Source organism: Dermochelys coriacea, chromosome 3 (genome assembly GCF_009764565.3).
Source record: "Dermochelys coriacea isolate rDerCor1 chromosome 3, rDerCor1.pri.v4, whole genome shotgun sequence".
NCBI classification, from domain to species: domain Eukaryota; kingdom Metazoa; phylum Chordata; order Testudines; family Dermochelyidae; genus Dermochelys; species Dermochelys coriacea.
The window spans coordinates 74,476,637-74,492,722 of NC_050070.1; the positions used below are offsets into that span (position 1 = coordinate 74,476,637).

A 16,086-nucleotide genomic window follows, 5' to 3' on the forward strand; every position below is an offset into this window, starting at 1 on the left:
ACATCCATTTATGCCATCCAGATAACAACAGACAAGACAGAATTGGTAAACAACCCAAGTTGCCACATTCTGGAGCACTGGGAAGTTCCCCCCACCTTCCACGATAGTTGTCACCACCTCTAATCCCTTGGTCTGGCCTTTCAGCCCTGTTCCTCAGTTTCTGATCTTGTGTTTCTCCAGTGTGAGTCCATGTTTGGTTTGTCTTTTATACATTTCTATACTACAGAGTCCTTAATCTTTATCCAATTGGCTTTTATCACATCAACCTTATGGATTTTAGGTAACTAGTACATTACGCATGCGCAAGCTTCAGTTACCCAACTTGGGTATTTTTCCTGCTGGTTTTGTAGTTTCTGGGTGATGTTGTTTTGTGTCATCTTGCCCTGTGTCTTTTTTGTTTCTGTGTTTTTATTTATCATTACTTGTTTGTGTATCTATTTCTTAGATCTCCCAACATAACATGTTGATTCTGTTCTACTGGCAATAACATTTTAAGCAGATTAGAAATTCTATGTAAAAGAAGAATTGGCAAAACCACACTCATGCCACCAAAACCTTGGCTTAAGAGATACCTTATCTGTACTCATTCTCTGCACATAATTACAACTCATTAAAATATAGCTATCAAAGCTCTCAATCTTACCATTAACAGTTCTTCATTTTATATTTCAATGTTACAAGTCAGTATTTGTTATTCTGTGCTACCTTTAATCTGTTAGAAAGGGGAGGGGAGACACAGAAAACATTAGGATTCTTTAATGTCCACATATCTTCATTCAAAGCTCAGATTTATTTGTAAATCACTACGAAGAAACTTCGTTAGAAATTTTCCTGTGAATGCATTTTGAGGGGTGATTCCATTTTAGGGGCCTTGATATTGAGTTGTTTTAATGATACTCCAACACCAGTATACTCAGAGAGAGGAGAAGGGGGCAACATGGTTAAAGATGCCACTTCCTGTCCCTGGATGTCCATTCCCCACCCACTTGAACAGGAGGGGGAGTAGCAGTGCTGTGGAGGCTGTTCTCTCTCCCTTGTATTGCAACCTTCAATGCAAGTAGCCCACACAGTGGGGTAAGAAGTTGCATTCCTCCACATTGCTCCCCTATATCGGTGCATAACACGGGTCACAATCGTATCTATACTCAGTACTCTAAGCAGATTTCTAATAGAGGTTGGTTCTCTCACTATTTCATTGTATGAAGAAGAAGAAAATAAAAGGAGAATGGATCTTGCTTTGGTTTTATAATGCCATTTTCTATAATGCCTCAGCGGTGGCATTACCCTTTCACAAGAGTCTCTCTCATTACCATTATCTCACTTAACTACTGCAGAACTGCTCCAGTTAAAGGGTCTCTTAGCATTTCCATTACTGACCTAGTCCCCGAGTTCTTAATTCACATTAATTCACAATGAGGGAAAAAAAAAAATCTCGATCTGGCCTTTTCAGATTCAGTACATCTTCATAGCTAGAGATCAGCCCCCTCAAACTGAAACATAGTATTTATTAACATTTCAGCAAAAATAATACTGCATCCAAATGCAATGAGCCAGATCCTCAGCTGCCACAAATCAGCGTAGCTCCACTGAAGCCAAGGATCTGATCCAGCATTCTTACTATTCACTGACACATTATCCATCTGTCTGGATTCGGAGTAGTATTTGCAAGGTAAAATTCTAGCAACCTAACAGCTTCCAATATAAAATGACCAATCAGAACAGTACAATGTAATGTCAGAATGCATCTGAAAGTAAAAATGCTACAAAAAGTGATAATGAAATTTATCTTTTAAAAAATATCTGCATAGATGTCAAAACATGATACCAAAATGTAAATTATGTTAAACCATTAGCATACTGAAAAAAACAAGATGAGAGAAAACTTTCATGTGAAGCAATAGAATAGATTTTAGGTATAATGTAATGAACCATAAATCATTATCCTTATTTAGATTACAGCAAACATTACAAATATAATTTAAGCTGTCAATGATGCAAAAAATCAAAGAGTCCTATAACTTCAAATCACTTCAGTATTATAGATCTGCATCCTATTGACAGAGCCAGCACTTCATTTTTGTTGTTGTCAAAATATTTAGCACCATCATCACAGAGCCTAGTCTCTACATTTACGTAGATTTGAGCTACTAACATGCCAAAACCTTAAAATGGAGAAAAGTTTGCATCCAGGGAAATAGCAAAGGAGGCAATAGAAAAAAAGGAGTGTCAGTGCTGACCTGCAGCTGTATCTGCAAGCTGGGGAGGAGGCAGTGTCTGTGATATCCTTTGGCTCTTCAAGAAGGGAAAAAAATTTCTCCAGAGAGCACTGGCAACAGCAAGGTGGTGCTCTTTAGCCACTAATGGAAGTTGTGTGTTTGGGCTTGTGTTCCCTAGCTGAGGTCCCTGGTTCACACGTTTGTGCACACTCCTAGGGAGAAATAAAAACAACGTTAACATGTAATAAACGAAAAAAACAGATTCTTTCACAGTTTCTTTAAACTGTACAGTCTGAGAACTGAAGGATCATTTTGTATAATTAAAACCTTTTTGCAAGACATTATGCATACCAGTTATTTGATGGATGAATGATGGCATATTAAGCACCATAAAGTTAATGTTAATTACTAATGTCAGCCATTAATTATATGCTTTTTAATACGTCAGATCAAAATGAGAAATAGGTCACTTTAAAATGAACGTTTGCATTTTGCAACTGCTGGCAAGACAAGTGAGTCTTGCTTACAATCCAAAGCCAGGCACTTTTTTTTTTTTAATTATCTGTAAGGATATAAGTGCATGGGTGTGTACAGAAAAACAGTAAATAATGAAAAATGCTTTTTCTTAATTGCAAGACTTAGTATTAAAGTTTACTTTTTAATTTGTGAAACCTCAGTAGATGCATGGATAGATAAGAGAAAAGATTCATGTTTTCCTGATGCATTGTAGACAATTCGGTTCGACAGTAGTGCCATAGCTTTGTTAGTACAGTAAGGACAAAAGTTTCCACTACCACACAACTCCCATCTCTTTGTGAGACAATGTGGCATAAATTCAATAATGCACTCAATTTTCTTTGATTCTTCTAGTACCATTCCTGCTACTTAATCTAATTTGGAAGTTGTGACTTTCTAGAGGTTTAATAGAGATATGTCTGCAGGGAATCAATGTTCTCAGAGAAATGGTGGGGGGGGGAAGCATTAATACATTTGTCTGGTAGACTAGGATAGGAGGCATTACTGCAATGGGCTGATCAACTAAATAACATGCTTATTAAAAACAATCGGCAGGAACACACTATCATTCCTGTTCCTATTTATCTTCTGGTCAATTCAATTGAGATGGTGCATTAAAGCACAGGCAGCATTATTACATTTGCTTTATTAAATTCTATAAACAGCATTGTAAAGTCAGAGTAAAGATATTTATAAGGTAATAGAATAGAGTGAAGACTGAGACTTGCCTCAACACTAATGTTTGTAGACTATAACATAAGAACAAAAACATTAGATAGTCACAAGAGTAAATGTTTCACAACACTCCTTGCTCTGGCTTCCTAGGTTTTTATTCTATGCTCATCCTAATAAATAAAGTTCCCCCCTGAACAATGTGAAAGAATTATAAAAGAATTACACAACTCATGACACTCATTAGGACATCTGGACTGGAATAATTTTAAATAAAGAGCAGACAGGCAGCAAGGCCTACTCTTAGCCCTGGTCTACACTAGGAGTTGAGGTCAAATTTACCAGCGTTAAATCAATATAACCCTGCACCCGTCCACACAAAGCCCTTTTTTCGACTTAAAGGGCTCTTAAAATCGATTTCTTTACTCCACCCCAGACAAGGGGATTAGCGCTGAAATCGGCCTTGCCGGGTCAAATTTGGGGTACTGTGGATGGAATTCGACGGTATTGGCCTCCAGGAGCTATCCCAGAGGGCTCCATTGTGACCGCTCTGGACAGCGCTCTTAACTCAGATGCACTGGCCAGGTAGACAGGAAAAGGCCCGCAAACTTTTGAATCTCATTTCCTGTTTGGCCAGCGTGGCAAGCTGCTGGTTAGTGCAGAGCTCATCAGCAGAGGTGACCATGTTGGAGTCCCAGAATCTGAAAAGAGCTCCAGCACGGACTGAACGGGAGGTATGGGATCTGATTGCTGTATCGGGAGAGGAATCCATGCTATCAGAACTCTGTTCCAGTTTTCAAAATGCCAAAACATTTGTCAAAATCTCCCAGGGCACGAAGGACAGAGACCATAACAGGGACCTGAAGCAGTGCCACATGAAACTTAAGGAGCTGAGGCAAACCTACCAGAAAACCAGAGAGGCAAAGGGCCACTCTGGGTCAGAGCCCCAAACATGATGCTTCTATGATGAGCTGCATGCCATTTTAGGGGGTTCAGCCACCACCCCAGCTGTGTGCCTTGACTGCGTCAATGTAGAGGGAGGCAATACAGAAGCAGGTTTTGGGGACGAGGAAGATGATGATAATGAGGTTGTAGATAGCTCACAGCAAGCAAGTGGAGAAACCAGTTTTCCTGACAGCCAGGAACTGTTTCTCACCCTGGACCTGGAGCCAGTACCCCCCGAATCCACCCAAGGCTCCCTCCCTGACCCGCCAGGTGGAGAAGGGACCTCTGGTGAGTGTACCTTTTTAAATAGTATACCTGGTTTAAAAGCAAAAGTGTTTAATGATATTTGCCTGGCATTCGCGGCCAGTACAGCTACTGGAAAAGTCTGTTAACGTGTCTAGGGATGGAGCGGAAATCCTCCAGGGACATCTCCATAAAGCTCTCCTAGATGTACTCCCAAAGCCTTTGCAAAAGGTTTCTGGGGAGGGCAGCCTTATTCCGTCCACCATGGTAGGACACTTTACCATTCCAGGCCAGTAGCACGCAGCTGGGAATCATTGCAGAACAAAGCATTGCAATGTATGTTTGCTGGTGTTCAAACAACATCCGTTCTTTATCTCTCTGTGTTATCCTCAGGAGAGTGATATCATTCATGGTCACCTGGTTGAAATAGGGTGCTTTTCTTAAGGGAACATTCAGAGGTGCCTCTTCCTGCTGGGCTGTTTGTCTGTGGCTGAACAGAAACGTTCCCTGCTGTTAGCCATGGGGGAGGTGGGAGGGGTTAGCCACACAGTGGGGGGAGGCAGAATGCGACCTTGTAACCAAAGCACATGTGCTATGTATGTAATGTTAACTGCAAGGTTTACCGTGAAAGAGTGTACCCATTGTTCTATAAAATGAGTCTTTTTAAATACCAGTCCCTTGTTTTTTTCTCTACCAGCTGCATGTGTTTCAAGGATCACAGGATCTTCTCCTTCCCAGAGGATAGCGAAGATTAGAAGGCGAAAAAAATGCACTCGCGATGAAATGTTCTCTGAGCTCATGCTGTCCTCCCACACTGACAGAGCACAGACGAATGTGTGGAGGCAGACAATGTCAGAGTGCAGGAAAGCACAAAATGACCGGGAAGAGAGGTGGCGGGCTGAAGCTGAAAGGTGGCAGCAGCATGATGAGAGGAGGCAGGATTACATGCTGAGGCTGCTGGAGGATCAAACTAATATGCTCCAGCGTATTATGGTTGAGCTGCAGGAAAGGCAGCTGGAGCACAGACTGCTGCTACAGCCCCTGCGTAACCAACCGCTCTCCTCCAAGTTCCATAGCCTCCTCACCCAGACGACCAAGAACGTGGTGGGGGGGCCTGGTTAGCTTACAGGGAAGTAGAATGAACCAAGGGGGAGTTTCATCAAGGAGAAACAAACAGAACTTTCCTACCGTAGCCTGGCCAGTCATGAAACTGGCTTTCAAAGCTTCTCTGCTGCACACCACTCCCTCCTGCGTTCTTCAAAACACCCTGGTGTCTGGCTGTGCGTAACCAGCGGCCAGACGATTTGCCTCAACCTCCCACCCTGCCATAAACGTTTCCCCCTTACTCTCACAGAGATTGCGGAGCACACAGCAAGCAGTAATAACAATGGGAATATTGGTTTCGCTGAGGTTTAACTAACTGAGTCAGTAAACTGCGCTAACGTGCTTTTAAATGTCCAAATGCACATTCTACCACCATTCTGCACTTGCTCAGCCTGTAGTTAAACAGATCCTGACTATTGTCCAGGATGCCTGTGTATGGCTTCATGAGCCATGGCATTAAGGGGTAGGCTGGGTCCCCAAGGATAATTATAGGCATTTCAACATCCCCAACGGTTATTTTCTGGTCTGGGAAGAAAGTCCCTTCCTGTAGCTTTTGAAACAGACCAGAATTCCTGAAGATGCGAGCGTCATGTACCTTTCCCGGCCATCACACACTGATGTTGGTGAAACGTCCCTTGTAATCCGCCAGTGTTTGCAGCACTATTGAAAAGTACCCCTTGCAGTTTATGTACTCGCCGGTTTGGTGCTCCGGTGCCAAGATAGGGATATAGGTTCTGTCTGTGGCCCCACCAGAGTTAGGGAATCTCATTGCAGCAAAGCGATCCACTATGACCTGCGCATTTCCCAGGGTCACTACCCTTGATATCAGCAGATCTTTGATTGAGTTGGCTACTTGCATCACAGCAGCCCCTACAGTAGAATTGCCCACTCCAAATTGATTCCCGACTGACCAGTAGCTGTCTGGCATTGCAAGCTTCCCCAGGGCTATTGCCACTCGCTTCTCAACTGTGAGGGCTGCTCTCATCTTGGTTTTCTGGCGCTTCAGGCAGGGGAAAGCAAGTCAAAGTTCCATGAAAGTGCCCTTACGCATGCGAAAGTTTCGCAGCCACTGGGAATCGACCCAGACCTGCAACACTATGCGGTCCCACCAGTCTGTGCTTGTTTCCCAGGCCTAGAATCAGCGTTCCACCGCATGAACCTGCCCCATTAGCACCATGATGCCCACATTGCCAGGGACCATGCTTTGAGAGAAGTCTGTATCCATGTCCTCATCACTCTCGTTACCGCGCTGATGTCACCTACTTGCCCGGTTTCACTTTGGCAGGTGCTGGTGCTGCATATACTGCTCAATAATGCGTGTGGTGTTTAATGTGCTCCTAATTGCCAAAGTGATCTGAGCGGGCTCCATACTTGTCGTGGTATAGCGTCTGCACAGAAAAAAGGCATGGAATGATTGTCTGCCTTTGCTCCGATGGAGGGAGGGGAGACTGACGACATGGCTTACAAGGTTGGCTTACAGGGAATTAAAATCAACAAAGGGGGTGGCTTTACATCAAGGAGGAAAAAAAACAACTGTCACACAGAATGGCCTCCCTCAAGGATTGAACTCAAAACCCTGGGTTTAGCAGGCCAATGCTCAACCCACTAAGCTATCCCTCCCCCAGGTATTTCAGGCAGGACTGAATCTCCATTAAACTTTTCAAGGTGCCCCTGACAGACCTCACCAAAATGATTGTCGGCCGTTGATTTTACGGAGGGAAGGAGAAAGGGAACGGGGAGCAAATGAATACAAAAATAAATCTGGTGAATTTCTTGTTTTGATCCACTCCATCTATCTTTTACATCTTTGGCTGGCAGCAGGTGGTGCAGTAGGACTGCTAGCCATCCTCATCTCCTGGCTGCTCACCAGAAGATGGTGCAGTATGACTGCTGGCAGGACTAAAGAGAATGACCTGGTCGAGTAACTCCTATTTTAGTCCCTGCGCCCATGTCTGCCCAGGCGCGTCTGACCGACCTTAGCGAGGCGGCCAAGAGCACCTCGGACATGATGACAATGGTTATATCAGGCCTATTGCACTGTCTGCTGCCACAAGACAATGAGCTGCTGCTGTGTAGCAATGCAGTACCGCGTCTGCCAGCACCCAGGAGATGTACGATGACAGCGAGATGAGCGGGCTCCATGCTTGCTGTGGTATGGCGTCTGCACAGGAAACTCAGGAAAAAGGGCTTGAAACGATTGTCTGCCGTTGCTTTCATGGAAGGAGGGAGGGCCTGAGGACATGTACCCAGAATCACCCGCAACATTGTTTTTGCCCCTTTAGGCATTGGGATCTCAACCCAGAATTCCAATGGGCGGCGGAGACTGCGGGATAGCTACCCACAGTGTAACGCTCCAGAAGTCGACGCTAGCCTCGGTACTGTGGAAGCACTCCACCGAGTTAATGCACTTAATGCATTTAGAGCATTTTGTGTGGACACACACACACACACACACACACACACACACAACTATATAAAAATGATTTCTAAAAAACCGAGTGCTGTAAATTTGACCTAATTTTGTAATGTAGACATACCCTTAGGATGGTTGGTATTAGAAGTGTGCATCATTATACCAAACTAGCATCCAAAATATTCTCCCAAACAGCTCATTTTAAAACAAAGCATATTGGCTGTCAAAGGTAACAGATACCTTATGGCTATCCACAGGTATTAGTTTCAATGGGATACAGACAGGGAATTTAGTACCACTACTTTTTGACTGGTTACACTTAACACACATAATATAGGTTGTGTAATATAGTATAAGGCATCAAATATTTTGTTGAAAAGGCCATGGTCCAAACATAAGTGGGAACCAGAAATCCCTGACTTCTAAGATTACCTCTAGCATTTATTCCCTCTGTGGCCTTAGATAAATCACTTAACCTTTGTGAACTTCAGTATCCGATCCAGGGCATTGGGGTGGTAATATTTATCTCCACTTTCATAGGATGTTGTGAAGACTAATCAATGCTTGTAAAAAACACTTAGAAGATGAAAATTCTATTCAGTATAACAGTTGAGAAATCCATTTCAAGAAATAATCTCCAAGTGAACTTGCATAAAAAGGTGCTTCTTTGGGATTTTCTCTGACACACACAACAGGTACAACAACAACAACAGAAATACAAGTTCAAAAAAAAGGTATGTAACAATTTGGACTTATAACAAACTAGTATCAACATATAACAATATGGTTAACTCTGAGCAGAAAAAGGGCTAACAGACTGAGTTAAAAAAATAAAAGGAATTAATGGCTCAAAAAATCTGAATGGTTCTGTTTGTTTTAATAAAGGGAGGGAGAATTCCTTTTAATATAGCAAGTAAAATTACAAGGACCAAATTCTGTCCTTACTCCCATCTGTAAAAACCTACTGATTGGTCCAAAGTCCTTCTCCTCTCCTCCAAATTGCCTCTCCAAAGAAAGACTGTTTACATCTCCTTTAGCCATCTATGCCTAGTGGAAGGATATTCAGACTTCCAAAGTAAAGTAATATATCGCTGAGCCAGAAGGGCAACATGCACAAATATGTGTTTATGTTTATTCATAGTGACCTAAACAAACACTTGCAATGAGGTAAATGATGAGAGTCAATGGGGCCTCAATCTGTGCTAGAGAAGGGCTTCTCAAACTGGGGGTCGGGACCCCTCATGAGGTCACTAGGTTATTACATGGGGGGGCACAATTTGTCAGCTTCCACCCCAAGCCCTGCTTTGCCTCCAGCATTTATAATGGTGTTAAATACATAAAAAAGTGTTTTTAATTTAAAAGGAGGGTTCGCACTCAGAGGCTTGCTATGTGAAAGGGGTCACCAGTACAAAAATTTGAGAACCACTGTGCTAGAGTCAAAGTTCAGTCAGCCACTTTCACCAACAAACCCATTTATTGCAATAACAATATTGATAAATATAGTCACCCTTTTCGCTTAGCAGTCTCGACAAATGTGCCCACTAGAAATCTGCTCCACTACTGAGATCATATACGTTCCGTTTGCCATAGGTAAAACTGTCCTAATAGTTTCTGGAACCATTCGCCATCTCATTACAACAGTAAATGAATGCCTGGGTTTTCTTTTGTTTTCATAATGCATTTTGTATTTTCGCTAAAACAAGGTGTTTTTCTGTTTACTAACAGACAAAATAAAATTTGGCTTTATAAAAGCCAGAACATTTGTTACTCCTGTCCACAGCCTGGAGGTTGTGCTGGATAATCATATAGCAGCAGTGTTCTGGAACACTTTGTACAGTTTGTACCCGGACAGGAGATTGCAGCCATTTCTTTCAGGTGTGGCCCTTGCCACCAGGATCTGTGCCTTTGTCCCCTCCAGATTTAGGATTATACTTATACAATCCAGAAATTTCAACAGGTATAGAATGCCACCGATTGCCTATTAAATGGAGGTGCATGTCACCAGCGCTCCATGATCTGCTGTAGCTGCCTACTGGCTTCTAGACTGAATGTAGTGCTTATTTTGATCTATAAAGGCTTGGGACCCTGCAACCTGAGAGGCTGCCTCTCTCCACCTGCCATACTGTCTGGATGTGATCAGCAGAGGCATCTGTGCTGTATCCCTCTTGATTTAAAAGAAATGGGACCAGTGATAGAGCACTCTTTGTGAGAGGTCCTCAGCTCTGAAATAGGCTCCCTCCCGCAAGCCCCAGGCTTACTGGATTTAGACTATTGTAAGAGAAATGAGAAATTTTAGGAAGAAAAATAATCATTCACGTTCACAGGAATGCTAAGGAGACATTTAACAGATGAGTAAAGGTTTTTACAGTAGTTTTAAATGACCTAAAGTCAATACATCCTTACAAACAAATATTAAAACCACCCCAGCCTGTACCTCGCTTCCACTGGAGAAGATCAAGGATCTAGGACTAGGTATTGAGATATGTTAAAGGTAACAACCTGGTTAATCTTGTATTAGGGACACGCTAACCTGAGGAAGAAACAGAAGATCTGGCCCTAAAACTAGCACTTTCCTCCAGGATCCATGTAGAGACAAGGGACATTAGGGAGCTCAACTCTATCTACACATGCCTTGTTCCTCTGCATGATACGTAGCCCTCTCTGCTCTTTCAGTACTATAACAGAGCCATAGGAACCATGCTGACAGGGACCCAAATCCCCTCAAATAGGGAGGGGCATACCACCATTGGAGGTGGGGAAGGTGGTTTAGATATTGCTGACAAGGTCAGCATGAATATACGAACATCCTGCAGGGTTGGAGAAAAGAAACCACCATTCTCTGTGGCTCCCCCGCCACACAGATCCTGCTTTCTGTGTGTGGGCAGCACTACCTATGTTCTGCACTCTCCGGTCAAGGCCTCCTGATGCGCTTACAGAAGCGGAGTGTACAATACATTCTGTGACTTGAATGAAATCCAGGAAATGATGCTCAAAAACTGCCCTGTAATTTTTTTATGTTGAGGGGTTTCAAAAAAAAAAAAAAAAAAAAAAAAAAAAAAAAAAAAAAGGCAGAACCAGCATCCTTGGACAAAACTAGAAAGACTGGGTTGAGAGACATCTGTATTTCTAAGGCAATAAATGGCCTCAATGCTTAGAATTTCAAATACTAATATCAGTTCTTTCAAAAAGGCCAGAAGCAGTCAAATGAAACAAAGCATCACTATAGAAAGACTGACAGCTTTGTACAGATAATAATAGAGGCCTTGTGTCCTATGAGGCACAGTAGGGCTAAATAATGAAGCACTCCCCCGTCTCCTGCTCCAAATCTTCTTCCCCTCAGTGCCCCCAGTACAGAATAATCACTACAGTATCTCTTATTCAGTCGTTTTGATAGCAAATTCAATGTATTTTACATTGGTCCAAATCTTTGGTTTTCAATACCAGTATTGACAAATAACTGCATCACAGAAGTTGTTGGAGGAAAGCTGAGACTTTATGGGGGGGGGCAGGTTAGTCTTTTGATACCTAGATTCAGAAAACTGGGAGAGCTGGTTCTGAATTTTTGGCTCCTGGGTGAATTGAGGAGATCCCCTTTACACTGCCCCTTTTGGGCAGGGACAGAGGGGACTTCAAATCTGGAAGTGTGGGGGGAGGGCTGCTATTAGGTTTTCTCCTCTGCACCCTGCCAGCAACTCTGCCACTACATCAACAACGATGGAAAAGAGTATTACTCTGATGTTTCTGCTAAATGACCAGGAGTGAAATATTTGTCAAAGTTGGCATCATTTAAAGTAGTATCCTTGAGCATCAGTGTTAACAATCCATTGATATGGATGAGGCAAGTGCCTTAAAAAAAAAAAGTAGATTCTGGAGTACAATTACATGGCAAATTCAAAACAAAGGGCAATCATTCAGCAATTTATGCAGCCACAAAAATCTTGGCTGCATAATCATATTATATACACAACACTTTGATAACAATGCACTTGAAGCTTCTACGATATTGCATTTATCACAAGAGCAAAATTCTAAGATCTTTGTTAGAAGGGAGAGTCAGTGAGATAATGGATCTGATCACTGAACAGTATTTTAGAATTTAGTTAAGATTATTCATCCACTTTTACCTTTTTCAAACATTACAAACATCAACACTCCTATGCACTTTTTTCTTTAAGAATTGTTGCTTCTTACAAAGCTTGGATCATGAACAAGTCTTCTACAGAAGTCACAAAAATTCCTTATTTTTGACAGAATGATTCAAGTCTTTTTCAGTGGCTATGTTTTCATTCATCATACAACAAAGACAAATATTTTCAAATGAATATGCCCTCCACTGGACTCTGAAATGACCTCTAAAATCATCTACATCTTTTGTTATATTGCTCATGCTTGTCTTGGTTTTTTCCCCTAAAAAAATAAAAATAAAATAAAGACAACCAACCCCTTCAGAGATTACTCCTGGTGGAATTCTGGGCCAAAAAAATAAAAAATTCTGCAACAAAATAAAAATGGTGCGCACAATATTTTAAAATTCTGCAAAATATTGCATATTTTGTGTGTCAAAATAATACAATGTAATCACACCAGTTTCAATTATTTTTGGTCATTTATTGCAAAATACCTGTCAGCAAGTATGTTTGTAACAATTCAGACAACAAAGGAGATCTAGGAATGTTTTTTAATAAATAGATTCCTTACTAGGCATATTAATACAAAACTCTGAGTAATAATAATTCATTTAAACTACAATACAGAACCGTATTTCCTGCACCCCTCAGAAGCAGTGCAAAGGCTTGGGGGAGTCAGGGGTAACGGAGGAACTGAGGGAAAAGGAAGTAAATTGCTGGGAATGAGCCTGGGTGTGAACCTGGAGGGTTGTTGGGTATGGGTGGGAAAAGTATGGAACACGTTTTTTTGCGGGGGCGGAGAGGGATTGTTAGGGAGCTTCCACCATGCAGATCTTGGTTGACCCCTAGCCTCTCCCATTCAGTCAGGCACATCTGCATCTGTCCCCATATGTCTCTGTGCCCTCACCCAGCCACTCCCCTGTCCATGTACCCCCTCCCCTCCGTTCCCATGTGTCTCTGTGCCGGGGGATGCTGGAACAATTTTTATAGTGGGGGTACTGAGAGCCATTGATTCAAATGGTAACCCTGTGTATAATGGAAACCACTTCAAGCAAGGGGATGTGGCAGCACCCCCACCACGCCGAGTTCCCAGCTTCTAGGTCTCTGCCCTCACCCAGCCACTCCCCTGTCTCTATGTAGCTCTGCAGCTCCTATCCCATCCCCATGTGTCACTGCACCTCCCTCCCCTGTGGCCCTGTGCCTCCACTCCCTTTCCGTCCCTGCCCCAGCTTGTCCTCCTCTACTAGCCCTTATGAGTCCCTGTCTGTCCCCCCAGCACCCTACGCTGTCTGTCTCCCCGTAGCTCCTGTCTCCTGACCTGGCCACAAGTGCTCTGAGGAAGGCAGGCTCTCTCTTCCTTAGCTGGCCATGAGCTGCAGCTTTGTTCTACCGCCACAGCGTCCTCAGGTAGGCAAAAGGTAGAACTGCAGAAGTTATTTTCTGCTGGGGGCTGCTGCTGTTCTTGCACCATAGCACCCTCTGGTAAGCAAAGGCAGAACTGCAGCAACATTTTGGCAGAAGCTTTTTTCTGTGCAAGAAATCTGACGGGCTCATTAATTATGCACATGTGCAGTAGCGCAGAATTCCCCCAGAAGTAAGAGACAGAAATTCAAGTCATCACAGTTGCTCTGCAAGCTGTATACCTTTAACTTACAATAGGAAGAAGGTCTTAATCAAGCATAAAAAACAAAAATGGTATACAGGAAGCTTTTGGAGTCTCCACCTGGGCACCAATACCATTGGTTACACAGCCAATACCTAGAAATTAGGCATGCCTATTCCTTAAGCACAAAAAATTCCTTGCATATGCAGAGCACACCCCTTTGAAATTCACTTGAGCAAGGAAGCCTAATATAGGCATCTAGCTAATTGCCTATCAGATCAGTTAGACATGATAGGTATAGAAAATTCCACTATGGATCCCAGACTCAACCCTCCTTTTGAACAGGATGTCTGATACTTGTGTCTGCAAGTATCCTGCTCATTGTTCAAGAGAAAATGCCTGGAGAGATTGTCCACTTGTGTGTTCTGCAGTCCAGGTAAGTGTCCTGCCACTAGGTATATTCGATGGATGATGTCCCAGTTCCAGAATTTGACTGCTTCCTGGAAGAGTGAGGAGGACCTGATCTCACCTTGTTTATTGATGTAAAACATGGTGGTTGTGTTATCGGCCATTATTTGGACCGACTGTCCTGATATCCAATGGAGAAAGGATTTGCAGGTCTTCCAAGTTTCAGGACATTGATGTGAATTCTCCTCTCCCATGTGGGCCACAGGCCTGTGTTATTTGTTCATCCATATGGGCACCACATCTTTGTAAGAATGCATCCATGACTATCATCTTGGAAGGTTGAGATGCTCTAAACAGGATCCCTCCTTCCATCATCTCAGGGAGGATAGGACCAAAGGTGGGATGGGGAGGAGCATGTCCAAGTGATGTTTGGAAGGTGTGTAGACCAACTTCAACCAACCTACACGAATCAGAGGTGAAGTCTGGCAATACAAAGTATTTCGTTGTATGGCAGATAAAAAGTCTCCCCTGTGGAAACACTGTCATTTCCTGGGTGGTTCCAAAGATCTTTGGTGTAAAAGTGTGGCTGGATTGGTCTCTGTGAAGGATACTGCTGTTTCAGTTACTTCCTTTTAGACACTGGTGTTTGGGGTCTGAGGGAATGCAAGTTGGCTCATGAATCCTTTTTCAGAGTGTGTAGAGCCTCATCAGCTTCAGAGATGAACAACAGGCTCCTTCAAAGGGCAAGTCCTTCACTGTGTCTAGAGTTCCCTGCGGAAACCCAATTCCTGAAGCCACAATGCCCCACGCCTGACTACAGCCTTTGCCATTGTTCTGACAGCCATATCTGCTGCATTCAGCACTGCTTGGAGATTTGTTCTGGCCTTCACTGACCAGTGACATGAAATTCTAAGGAGTGTCATTGGGAAGTCTGTCTGCAAAAGCAAACAGTCTCTCAAGAATCCAGGCTAATACGGCCTGATAATTGGCTATGCAGAACTGTAAGCTTTGCCTCAATAAATCTAATCTCTTTCACTCTCTCTTTTGGTATGGATTGGAGTTGTTTTGCCTTTTTGTTCACCACAGTGATCACAGCGGTAGAAGAATTCTGCACCCTCAGGAGACACCCGAGATGTATATTTATTTTTTATCTGCCATACAAAGAAATACTTGGTGCCAAGGCAGGTGTCTGCCACAGAGTACCGGCTGGATCCATATAATTAACTGGGAGGGTTGGAGTATGTCTATCAGAAAGAAAACATAAAATCATCACTGATAAAGTTTACAGATGACGTAAAAAGGGGGGAGTGGCAAATAATGAAGAGGATAGGTCCCTGATTCAGAGTGATCTGGATCACTTGGTAAACTGGGCGCAAGCAAACAATGAGTGTTTTATGTAAATACATACATCTAGGAACAAGGATTGTAGGCCATAATTATAGATGGGGCAACTCTATCTTGGAAGCAGTGACAGATGGGAGGTTGTGGTAGAAAATTAGCTGAACATGAGCTCCCAGTGCAACGCTGTGGCCGAAAGGTCTAATGCAACTTGGGATGCATAAGCAAGGGAATCTTGAGAAGGAATAGGAAGGTTATTTTTCCTTTGTATTTGGCTTTGGTGCGATTTTTGCTGGAATACTGTGGTCCAGTTCTGGTGCCCACAATTAAAAAAAGAATGTTGATAAATTGGAGAAGGATCAGAGAAGAGCCACAAGAATGATGAAGGGAGTAGAAAAGCTGTCACAGTGATAGATTCAAGGAACTCAATCTATTTAGTTTAACAAAACAGGTAGAACACAATTCAATAGCTAGAAGATGGAGCTAGAGAAATTCAGACTA

The 16,086-nt window shown here is 42.9% G+C and overlaps 1 protein-coding gene across 10 annotated transcripts in view; it reads right to left on the reverse strand.

Moving 5' to 3' along the window:
* Positions 1-16,086, reverse strand: part of MMS22L (MMS22 like, DNA repair protein) — a 143,101-nt gene that overhangs the window by 38,871 nt on the left and 88,144 nt on the right. For all 10 annotated transcript variants that reach the window (XR_006279874.1, XR_006279875.1, XM_038395799.1 and 7 more), the window contains one exon: positions 2,238-2,428. Coding sequence is in view for 8 of the 10 variants with exons in the window: in XM_038395799.1 (XP_038251727.1) it covers positions 2,238-2,428 (191 nt within the window). In the remaining 2 variants the exon portion in view is untranslated. The remainder of the gene's footprint in view (positions 1-2,237; positions 2,429-16,086) is intronic.